Source organism: Alexandromys fortis, unplaced genomic scaffold (assembly GCF_014885135.2).
Source record: "Alexandromys fortis isolate MF-2015 unplaced genomic scaffold, M_Fortis_MF-2015_v1.1 scaffold_6, whole genome shotgun sequence".
Classification (NCBI taxonomy): domain Eukaryota; kingdom Metazoa; phylum Chordata; class Mammalia; order Rodentia; family Cricetidae; genus Alexandromys; species Alexandromys fortis.
In genome coordinates this window covers 3,750,653-3,763,308 of record NW_026067902.1, presented here as the reverse complement: position 1 = coordinate 3,763,308, position 12,656 = coordinate 3,750,653, and the positions used below count along the sequence as shown (strand labels likewise).

General features: G+C 42.6%; 1 protein-coding gene across 2 annotated transcripts in view; it reads right to left on the bottom strand.

The window, feature by feature from the left end:
- Pak5 (p21 (RAC1) activated kinase 5) overlaps positions 1 to 12,656 on the bottom strand; it is a 248,319-nt gene that overhangs the window by 16,490 nt on the left and 219,173 nt on the right. For both annotated transcript variants that reach the window (XM_050134486.1, XM_050134485.1), the window contains exon 5: positions 507 to 998. In XM_050134486.1, coding sequence (XP_049990443.1) covers positions 507 to 998 — 492 coding nt within the window. The remainder of the gene's footprint in view (positions 1 to 506; positions 999 to 12,656) is intronic.

The window sequence follows — 12,656 nt, the reverse complement described above, 5'->3', positions numbered from 1 at the left end:
CCCCCCCCCCCCCCCGTGTGTGTAGTGATGTGTACAGGGCTATGAGCAGGTATGTGGAGGACAAAGGACAACTTTGAGTGTCTTACCAGGCCTGTCTGTGTGTGTGTGTGTGTGTGTGTGTGTGTGTGTGTGTGTGTGTGAGAGAGAGAGAGAGAGAGAGAGAGAGAGAGAGAGTATGTGTTTCTTTTCTTTTCTTTTTTTTTTTTTTAGACAGGGTCTCTCATTAGCCAGGAATTCAACAATAGGGTAGGCTGCTTGGCCAGAAAGCACCAGAGTGAACTAAGTACAAAATTGGAGCTCTCCCAGCACTGGGATTATGTGCACACATCACCATGCTGGTTTTTTGTTTGTTTGTTTTGTTGTTACTTACCTTGAGGCGCTTATGCTTGCTTATCAAGCACTTTACTGACTGAATTTTCTTTCCAGCCCCTACATGCAGTGCTTTGGAGATAGGGAGCAAATGTTGCAGCAACATGTGAAAGAGGCAATCCAAACACAGCATTTACCTCATTAAAAAGGAGTTCCCGTCTTTGTTGTTTTCGGAGGTCCATTTTCTTCACCGCCACTTGCTTTCCTGTGTGCTTCTCAGTTGCAATGCACACGATGCCTGTCGATCCCTCTCCAATTTTGATAAAGTTATCCAAATATTCCCTGGGGTCGCCTGGACTGACCACGAGTTGCAGGGCAGCCCGGAACTGTTCATGGGATACCCTAGAGGGCTGCTGGTCTGAGGAGGAGCCCCAGCTAGGTGGAGGGTAGGTGCTGGAGGAGATGCTGAGGGAGCTCAAGTAAGAAGCAGTGGAGATGTACTGAGAACTGGTTTGCAGGGAAGGATGGTGGTACAGGGTGGCTTTGTGGTACCCAGAAGGGTACTGGTGGCTGCTTGAAGAGTAGGCTGCTTTGCTTTGACTTTGAGGTAGTTTGGAGGGGCCTCTTGGATAGGTGTCGGACCCTGACAGTGGAGGACTGAAGACCATCTGTGCTCGATCATAATCCACCTGAGAAAAAAAGACACAGATGACCAGCATTTACTAGATCTGAATTTGAAGCCTATCAATGGCAGAAGAATGAGAAGAGGCAGTGCTAACAGGATCTGGTTGCACAACCCCAATGCTAGCTGATGGGGGAGAGTCTTCTGTTTTGTGTTAATTTTATTGGTTAAACAAAGAGACTGCCTTGGCCCTTTAATAGGACAGAAAAATAGGTAGGCGGAGTAGACAAAACAGAATGCTGGGAGAAAGAAGCCGAGTCAGTCAGTGGCCATGATTCTCCCACCCGACACAGACGCAGGTTAAGATCTTTCCTGGTGAGCCACACCTCGTGGGGCTACACAGATTATTAAAAATGGGTTAAAGCAAGATGTGAGAATTAGCCAATAAGACAGAAATCACTTGCTCTACCTTTCTTCAACTGCTCTGTTGTGTGAGTACTTAAGAATCCTGCAGAGAAGACCATGCATCAAGAAGTAAGGCTTTCCTGAGTTGCTGTCTGTCACCATGCTGCTGATGAAGTGGGGATGGGGACTGTCCCTGACCCAGTGCTTGGTCTACAGTGGGGGATTTCTAGCTGGGTGAAGAATGAATACGTGAGTGAATGGTGAACATAGGAATAGAGACATCTGTCATCTTATCTTCTAGCAACTGAAGACAGTTGTCACGAAATTTGAAAATCTGTTTGCAAACATGTTTGAATTGATTTTTATGGTCTTTTTATGAACTCAATAAAAATGGTAACAACACAGCAACTTTAATAAAAAAAAGATGATGATGAAGAAGAAGGAGGAGAAGGAAAAGAAGGAGGAGGAGGAGAAGGAGAAGAAGAAAAGGTTCCTGGCAAGATTAAACTAGAAACTGAAGCCCATGAGCTATTCTGAAAGTACCTCCTCCAGCTCATGTCCAGTTCTCAGATGACAGTAGCCATGCATGATCATTTGACTGTAACCTAATAAGAGATGCCAAGACAGAACTGATCACCTAAACTCTCCAAATCACTGGCATTCAAAATTGGTAAAATATTAAATGCTTGTATTTTAGATCTAGGAGATAATGTGTTGAGCAAGGGTATATTTTGTTTTGTGAGATAGTTTGTTACAGATCAATTGATAACCAGTACAATGAGAGATCCGACCAAAGAATTCATGCATGATAGTAAGTGTTTACTGTTTTAAACCATGAGATTCTGAGATAATTTGTTAAGCAGCAATAGATAGTTTACGGAGAAATTTCATGAATTCTATGACTACATTAAATTTGAGAGAGTTATTAGACACCCATGTTAGATGACACTTAAATGACTTAGACATTCTTTATGATCAAGGATGGGATGAAGGTAAAGATGCGAATGTGAGAGCCATCAATGCTAACTTAGAATGAAAGCCAGGATGCTGAATTTATAATAAAAGGCCCAAGGAATCCAATCTATACATCAAAATGAGAAGGATGACTCTTTAAAAACAAAAAGAGAAGTAGTGGCCAGTGATGTAGGAAGGAAAAATGAAGGCATCACAGAAATCTGGAGTCAAGGCAGGAAAATATTTCATGAAGGGATAAATGAAGGGTGCTAAACGTTTATTGAAAACAAAATGGATGGATCCTTCACCTATGAACTAGGCAAGATGGTGGAACCAGCCAGGTGTCACAGCTTCCAGCCACTGCATGTAAGGAAGTTCATTCCATCATGACAGGGAGCAAAGACTGCAGATAGTGCTGTCTTGAAAACCATTGCCTTTGCACCATTCTTAGCTGTTCTGCACTGATGACAGTGACATCAGGAAACATGCAAAGGTTAGCTGCCTTAACTTCAGGGATAACACACTACACTCAGATGGATCTACCACCCTGATGGACCAGGTATCCCCTAAGCAATGGTCCTGTCTCTTATGCAGAGGAATATAGTTAGTATATCCTGACTCTGATATCTTCAGTTAAAACACTCAGCATCTCTGAGCCTCAGTTTCCTCATTCGTAAAATGAAATAATGGTAAAAATATTAACATCTCATTCCTTAGATTGTAGGAAACTCCAGAAGATTGTATAGCTATAAAATGAATTGAATGGTGATGGGCTAATAAATTTTAATAATACTATTAGAGTTCTATGAAGTACTTAGAATAACAATGGCAATATAAAAGAAAATAAACAATAACCCCCAAAACAACAAAACTAGCTAACATTTACAGAAGATGTACAGCATACTAGTGTTACATATGTTCCTGTAAATTAAGTTCTTAAAACAATAAGACAGAGCTTTCAATTGTAATACATTGAATGATGTGTTATAGTTAACCTACTCTATTAGAAAATGGGCTGCTTTCTAAGTCCCTATGACTATACGTGTGTGTGTGTGTGTGTGTGTGTGTGTGTGTGTGTGTGTGTAATGGGAGCAGGGTAGAGGAACATCGCTGTAAAAACAATTAGAATCTTGCTTTACATTAAACTTCTATTCACCAAGGGCAGGCTTATCAATCAGACCATCAGGAAGAGCCAAGTAAGGTCTGAAACTTTTATTTTTGAAAGCAGATCTTAGAGCCTCAAATGTCATCACTATACAAAGTCCTCATAAGAAGATTTTTTTTCTCTCATACTTAAGACAAAGTTGCATTCACCTCCCATGAGTTTGTAGAACTGATCGCTAAAGGTTTATTACAAACAGCAAAACCATGGCCAGTAGGAATTGTAAACACACATCACCCTGCATTAGGGTCATTTTCTCCTTTATCATCTGTCAGCAGCATTAATAGGATCTACTCTGTGCAAATAGCTGGTGGAATAAAAAAAAGGAGACCCACGCCTGCATGAAGGGGACAATTTCCTGTTACAGACAAGACAGAATTGTTTTCTGAGAGCTAAATGTCTTTGAAATTAGGTGTTTTAGATAAGAATATGCAATTGTCTTTCATGGCTGCTGGAAAGAGGTGCAGACTCTTAAAAAAAAGCTCGAGGAACAACCACAATGGCAAGGAACATTTTTAGAATCAAACTAAGTGATTCAGAAAAATTAACTGTCTGCTTCAGGTGAGTGAACATGTGGTCTCTCCTTGGGGCCTTTCTCCATTCAAGAGGATGAGAGCAGACAATCAGGCTCCTCAAAGGAGAAGTGCAGGGGTGACCCCCTTGGGACCATAGGGTCACCAAACTGTAGCCTTCACTTTGATCTTAACCAACTGCAATGATGGAGCAATGTTACTGGCCCATGTCTTTGGGAAATACCTCATTCCCTTTAATTTGGCTTTGTTTTCAATAAAACTAAGGCTTGGGAAGATAAAATGTTCCACAAGCAACTCAGGCCAATGACCCCCCCCTCCCACATCATAGGACCTACCACTTCTACTGAGGCCTAATCTGTATTCACAGAAAAAGGTTTCTGAGTGGCCTGAATACTTAGTACATAGGTACCCAGATCTGATGTCTGGCCTGCTTTGATATACACTTTTAATTGTGACCCACCTGATCTGTGCAATGAAAGCTGAAGTTCTTCTTGTTAAAATGTTCTGACATTTCCCTGGGGCCAAAGTCGGGCTCCCTTGTTATGAACTACTTTATTAAGAATCTGTTCTTGCAGGAAAAATAACATTAATGACAGCATTTGCTGAGTGCTTTCCGGGTGTCAAGGACTATTCTAAGTACTCCAAGTACGTCACGGCATTTCAGCCTCACTTTAAACAGTAAGACCCGCAATTGTTCTATTTTTATAAGAGGACTGGGGCATAGTATGTTTGACGTAAGACAAAGCCTTAAAGCTACCAAGACAGCAGAACGAGAGCACCAGCCTGCCTTGAGTCATTTGTCACTCGGGTGCTAAGTTCACTGAGACAGGTTTCAGTGATGGCGGATTTGGAGTGGACAGAGAAGGACAGCTTGCAAACTGACAATGACAGAGAAAAGGGATGGCATAGTGTTCATTTGGGACCCTCTGTACCCGATTAGCCCCCAGAGAAAGATAAGATTTGGATCAGAAAAATAATAAATGATAAGGTCTATGGGAATGGGATGAAAGAAAAAAATAGGGTTGTATTTTTGCTCTTAACAGTCTTGACTTAGCTAAGCCTAACTATACAAAAATTGGTTGTCTCAGAAACATGACTTGATCATTTATGTACACAACTCATTTCTTTCCAGTTTTGCTTTGGTCAAAATCATCTTTTTATCAGTGACACTGGCGCTCCAGCTTCCACCTCTAAGCTGGCTGCTTTTCTGTGATGTGAGCACCTCCCCCTCTCACATGTCCCTGGCATCTGTACCCGTCCCTCTACCTTGTCTTTCTTATGGTGGTCTATAATAGGGAGTGGCGAAGCACAGATGAATCTGCCTGTGTATATGTTTGTATATGCATGCGCTCATGCAGAGGAGTCAAACAAGCCGTGAAATCTTTTCTTCATGTATTTTACAGACATGTTCTAGAAGAAAATGGAACAGCCATGGCATGTCACATAAGCCTGTCTTTAGTAGTTGTGAAGGGACCTAACGGCGAATCATTTTGAAAAACCACAGCACAGTGGAGTTACAGCTTCAAAACAGATGGTAATTACTAGACGAATCAATGCGCCTAGAGAATCAGGGTCTAAACCATTTCCAAAGGGAGTGTGTATGCAGTTTGCCCCCAGAGACCTCAGTGTGAGGGTCCAAAAAGGAGCAGAGAGCTGTAACTAAAAGAGCAAACAATAGAGACACCGCAAAGATGGATTCGACCAGGGAAGCAGGCCTGTTCTTTGGGAAGAAGGAACTCTGTAGGAATGACTTCTCATCCACATGCTCTAAAGGGGATTCCCATATGGCGCAATGTAAGAAAAGAAGACTAGGTCGATTGTTCTGCAAATTATCACCCAGGGCTGCCAAACTGCTTAGCTGCACTGTGAGGAGACCACTAATGACAGCAGCCCATCGGCTATCTTTGGAGAGGAAATTCTCTCCACAGGAATCTTTAAAAATACAGGCAGACGAACAAGGCGCCATGCTTTCCTTCCGTTTGGGGTGGTTAATAACAGATGCTTGGCTTTTTAGCTTTCTGCAACCTTTTTGTGTCTCCCATCAATTAGTTCTTACAGAAATGGGTCTCTGCACATCTCCATTCATACTGTAAAAAAAGGCTTTATTGTGTGGGGATAAATAATCCCCAGTCGACAGTCAGGCCAGAACGCCCTTCTACAGCAAGTGCACTGTCTCCAAGGATAGGGTTAGGTATTGGCTTGTGATGTATCAAGATTATAAGTAATTATAGCAATGAATTCATTTAATCAATCAATTTCAGCAGTGATGCACTGCGGTGGACAGGGCATAAAACTCCTCACTGCTATCAATTGCCCCGATTACAGCTGGCTGTCAGCCAGAATTCCCTTGATCCATGTTAGTTAAATGCACATTAATCTGAATTTGGCAGTGTAATCAAGGACCTAACTGAACTGTGAAATTGAATTCTGCAGTAGAACATCATTTGACCATTTTATGCCAAGGCTTGGAAAAAAAAAAAGGTAGAGGGTGAGAGAAAGAACAGAAGGGGGGGGGGGATCCCATTGCAGCTTCTCTTTGTCACCAGGACCTTGTGCACTGACATCAGGGGGACTATGGCTGGATGGTGCTAGATGGTAGTGTGGGAGATGGCTGTGTCGTGCGTCTGTCCTACGGAGTGGTGACTGAGGAATGTTCCGTGAAGGATGGCGATTACAGGGAAGGGAGACAGCTGCTTCCAGGGCTTACTTGTGACGCTCCAATACACTTTTTTCGGAACACAATGAAACAAAGAGATTGCTCATCTCAAAAAAGGAAAAAGGCAAACTGGGTGTTGCTGGCTCTACTGAAATCGGGGTGGGATAAAAGCGAATCACAGCCCTCTGTTGTCTGAGCACGGAAAGTACATCTTAAATTTTCCTGCCATGACCGAAAGGCAAATGTTAGCAAGACCAGCCTTGGCTTTGGGAAGGGAAAATGAGCATCTGCGAGAAAGGCAGGGAGAGTCACTAGTGTCCTTCCCAATAAAGACATTTTAGGGACTGGGTAATTAGGAAAAGGCAACCCATTCATTCTGGAGGCCCTCAGGCTGTGCTCTGCAATTCCAATGTCTTCCCTTTACATGCAGGAAACACCACTGATGGGTGAGCTGATTCCTGCTTGCTCACATGCTCACTGTACAGCCCCGCCTGAGGCTGATGGGCTCCTGCACCCTCATCCTTGAGTTCCCAGCCCGATGCTCTCTCCTGAGCTACAGTCTGTATAAAGAACCTGCTGTCTAACCCTGATAACATAGTTACTATTGCTTTTGTCAAAGGGAAAACTTGGGTTTTATTGCTATGGTGAGTTTTCTTCCTTGTGCTTACTTTCAGCTACAAGCTGGAGGGGTCAGTTTCATAGTGGGTGGCTCACATGTACTCTGAATGAATGGCAGAGGTACATACACAGGCTGCAAGCTGATGTCCAATTCTACAAAAGAGGCAAGTGCTGCCGCTGAGTAGTGGTGACAAGCAGCCCTTGTGACACCAAAAGCATAGAGGCATCTCCTTAAGTTGCTGTGGTAGGAAATTTGGAAAGTAGGTTAAATCCTGGATGCTTAGATACCCTTGTTGCACTTCAAAACCATGTGTGTTAACAAACTGTTCAGTCCATGAAACAAGCTGCCAGGGAATCTCCCCAAACCGTTGAGCTGGAATCTCTCACTTGTAATACATCTTATAACAAGGATCCTGAATAGGCAAGGCTTCCCTGACTTACTAAACAAAAGGAAGATGCACACTGAGGACATTCAGATGAGTGGCTACTGACTTCTGCAAACAGGCAGAGAGGAGAGAGGGCGATGAAGAAATGATGACGTCTGTGACGAACAGACTCCAGCACGCTGTTTTGTTTTTTTTTTTTCTGGCTTTTCTTCTACCTCTGAGTTGGCATATGTAATTATCTGCAGTAATTGCTTTTCCTAACTTAGAGGAAGTTATCCTCCATCCCAGCACAGATGCTCTACCTCACCATCCCTCAGTGCCTGGGACAATGTGCAGGGACTCTAAGTCCATGGGCATTGGCTCTTTGCCTCAGAATACTGTTCATTTGTGTCAGGGTCCTGAGAAAATTAGGGATGGGCAATACCAGGTTAAACTCACTTTGTCTTTTAACTTAGAAATGGAGAAAACTACTCATAATGACCAAAATGTGACTTGACTTTAAACCACAAGAGCACTCTTGGGAAGATGTGTATGTTCATATGTGAGCGATATCACACCTGCAGGACAGATATTAAAGATGACAATGACATCACCCTTTTACATGCTTTATACACCTCAGTGAGGACCCTACAGGGACATGTACAGAAAGGAAACCAAGGTAAAGGCAATGGGGCCCATTGTTACGTGAAGTGGTTTAGTAATCTTCTTTTTCCCATTTCTTTCCCCTCTAAGTTTCTTGGTGCAGGTCCTTGGGCCTCAGTAGCATTGCTGTTATGTAAAGCACCAGGCCACTAATGGGTTCCTAGAAGGCAGCCCACAGGAAAAATTTAAAAAGTAGAGCAGGAGTTGATGTTTTGTTACTGACTGAACCTGAGTGTGACAGTGTCACAAATAACAGTGAGCCACTGAACAATTGCTTCCCAAAGATTGGACACACAGGTCACAGTAATTTTCCTCACTGAGAACACAAAGTGCCAACCAAGCAGTGATAAGCATCACTCCGGTGGCTCCGGAGAAAGTTCCAAGTAAGCTTGCATACTTTTCTATGTACCTACTGCTCTAGAAAAACTGTGACCATCTTAAAGTGCCACCTGTTCAGGATGCCAAGAGCTACAACACTGGTCTCTCTTGATGCCTTGTATATAGCAGATGGGGTGGTATGCTGGTCGAGAGTTATAGACAGTTCTCACATAACCTGTGGTTTTCAGGAAGCATCTGATAGTTTCACTTTCATTCTAGAGCGTTGTAAGATATTTGATCACACTGTGCAGATCTATCACTTAGATTGGTTTATTAATGAATTGGATGTCCAATAGCTAGACAGGATTTCCAGGGCACAGAGAATGCTGGGAAGAAAGGGTGGAGACAGCAGGAAAGACAGAGGAAGCAGGTCATGTAGGCGATAAGGTAACAAGCCACAAGCCATGTGGTAGCATGTAAATTAATAGAAATGGGTTAATTTGAGTTATAAGAGCTTGTTAGAAATAAGCCTAAACTACCAGCTAAGCTTTCATAATTAATAAGAAGTCTCTGTGTCATTATTTGGGAGATGGCAGGACAGAGAAAGACTCGCTATATTAGAGTTATGTAAGCATTGTGGTGGGATCAGAGATCTCAAGATGCTCGCTAAGACTTTATATGCTACTGAATAAGCATGGGATGAAACCGGACTCCCTGAACGTGGCGAACAATGAAGGCTGATGAGAAGCAAGGACAATGGCACTAGGTTTCAATCCTAATACATGAACTGGCTGTGTGGGAGCCTAGCCTGTTTGGATGCTCACCTTCCTGGTCCTGGAAAGAAGTGGGAGGACCTTGGACTTCCCGCAGGGCAGGGAACCTGGACTGCTCATCATTCTCGAGAGGGAGGTAAATTGGAGTGGGAGGGGAGGGGGAGAGGGGTAGGGGAATGGGGAGAGGGGAGATGTGTGGGAGGAGGGGGAGGGAAATGGGAAACGGGGAGGAGGCGGTAATTTTTCAAATAAATAAATAAATAAATAAATAAATAAATAAATAAATAAATAAAAGACTTTATATGCTATTGAGGTATTTACCCAACTATACTGACCTTCTATGTCACACATTTTCAAAATGAAGACAGTCATAGCCATGGCAAGTATATAAAGAGGGACTATGTAGGATGATATAATTTGTTATTATGGTTTAAAAATATACAAAACATCACACACAGATGTAGTGATAAGAGCGGCGAGGCTGCGTCCCTGGCACCCGGCCGCCCGCATGGCTAGCTTATGCCCAAAATAATTACATGGAAACTGTATTCTTTTAAACACTTCCTGGCCCGTTATCTGTAGCCTCTTATTGGCTAGCTCTTACATATTAATCTAACCCATTTCTAATAATCTGTGTAGCCCACAAGGTGGCTTACCAGAGAAGATCTTAACCTGCGTCTGTCTGGGGTGGGAGAATCATGGCGACTCACTTACTCAGCTTCTTTCTCCCAGCATTCTCTTCTGTTTACTCCACCCACCTAAGGGTTGGCCTATCAAATGAGCCTAGGCAGTTTCTTTATTAATAAGAAATCACTCCCATATCACACAGAGAGAACATTTATGACTGACTTTACCAGAGAGGGTAACATACTTTCTAACCAGAAATATTCCCAGGAATAAGATGGGTTACTCTTTGCCATGGGCTAACTCTTTGATGTTTATTAATTCTATTTAATTCTCCTCATAAGTTCAAAGTACTAAAACACTTCACAGATGAGCAAATTGAGACACAGACAAGCTCATATAGCATATAAGGACTCAAATTCAGAAAATAAATATCCAAGTCTTGAATGCTTCTAAATTGGGTGATAAAAATCTGGCTATTTTTAAGAAACTCAAAAAAGACAATCACCCAAGGTAGAATAAATTCATCAAAGAGAGTTACAGATCTACTCACCTAAGTCTTTCTTTGCAGCTTGTGGTTTTAATATTTACCCACAATTCATATTTCTGAGTGAATGAAGGCACATCTGGAGCACAGCATGAACAGAAGGCACAGAGAACTTTCCCTGTGTGCACGAACTTGCCCCCAAGGCGAGGGCACCCAGCAGTGTGTGGCATGACTGGAAAGCCTCCCATCCCCTTTTCTGCTTGTCAGCATTCCTCTAGGAAGTTAAGAATGCTATGGAAGCATATACTATTGAGTCAGAGGAATGTAGTTTTGAACGCTGGCTCAACCACTGCATTCATATCCGCCGGAAAAGCTCATAAGGACAGCTTTCTAGATCCTCAGCTTCCTCAACTGCCAAAGTAGTCTGGATTCTTCTGGATTTATAAGAACTAAATTGGACAATGTCTGCAAAAGTCTTCTCACTGCACTTAGAACACAGTGACCCTCGTATTATCGCCACTCTTTGTATGTCAAATATAGAGACTGACAAGTCAGCTACATGTATAAGTAAGTAGGCTGTACTGACATGAACTTGTTTGGCTCTCAGCTGACATGTTGAGGCAGGGACTTTCTTTTTCTCCATTTTATAGTTAAATAGGAATCATGGTTAAGCAGTCGCCTGGCTAGTAATTGGTAGTGTAATGAATCAAAGTTGAACAGCTTCTCTCCCTAAACTCTGTCCCTAACTGCTCCAACGTGCTTGATCAAGGGCAGCTGTAGAAGGCACCTCCGGAGCTCATTTTCTATGGCCTTATCTATGGTGAAGGGTGATAGGTTTTGCTATCACAGATATTTTATTATCATGAGTGAAGAATAGGAACCCTTACCATCTAACAAGGAGGACTCCAGGGATGCGGTTATATACTCCGCAATGCCAGAACAACCCCTCTCAGCGAAACAATTACCAGGTGTAAGACATCCACCGTGTCAAGGTTGAGAAACCCCACCTCTGAATAAAAGAGGATGATGCAATCCAGATATTGAAGTAATTTCTGATACAACATCATTACATTAGTGCTAGAAAGAGTTGGCATAGGCTGACTGCAGGCTTGGTACCCTCAGAAGTTGTGTGTTATGGGGAATGCATCCCAGGGATTAAAACTAAAGAGCCAGACCCCAGTTGCTACAGAGCTAAATGAGCATGCTGTTAATGTGACTTTCAGACCTTATTATTTAACTTATAATGGGGGCAAGAAATCTTGCTGTAAGCAACATGAGTACCTGGCATACAGCAAATGCCTGGGGAAACCCAGATTTTGTCACTACGTTAGGAATTTCTCAGTGGTTTAACCCTAGGGTGTTCTGGTGGCACCAAGACATATGAGCAAGTATCTATCTGCCTGGCCCCTGGAGAGCACCGAATGAGCAACGTTAAATTCAAGATGATGGTATCTCCTACCAGGGTGCTGTATGGTAGATGTTTTCTGGGGAGAGCGGGAAGCTTTCTTTCTCTCTTCTGAAGCTGGTTTCTGTAGTTCTGTGGTAAATGTGGTTCTATATTTTGTTTGGCTATTCTTTCCCACCTCAAGGTTTCATCTGCTCAGTTTCAGTAAACAAGACTTTAAGGTAGAGAATTAACATTAGTATAAATGGATTTTATTACATTTTCTATTCTTGTCATGCAAACAAAAAAAGTGGAGTGGATTCCCCCCCCCGTGGTTGTTGTTATTAGTCTACATTTTTCTTTACTGTGAGCTAGAATGAAAATTAAAAAGTTAAAGGTAGAAACTGGTGTCACACATGGATGGGATTTGTGCTTTTTCTTCTGATATGAACATCACCCACCCGCCTCTAGACACTGTCATGAGGTAAAGCCAAATTATCTGAGTCGTGATAACTATTTCTTGCCCCAGCTGGAAATCCAAATGCAATTGGCTGATTTTGCAGAGTACAGCTCTAAAGACAGAGGCACCTAACTGTTTTTAGAGAGATGTTATATTTTTAATCAAGTAAGCGTTTTAATTACCAACATGCTTCCCGCCTCCTGCCCTCCCACAAAACCTGCTCTTCAATTCTCGTGGGTTTTGGGGGACAAAGGAACAGCAGTTTGGAACCCTGGATTAAAAATGCTGAAAACCTTGACAGTCTCCTGTGTGAATATTGTCGT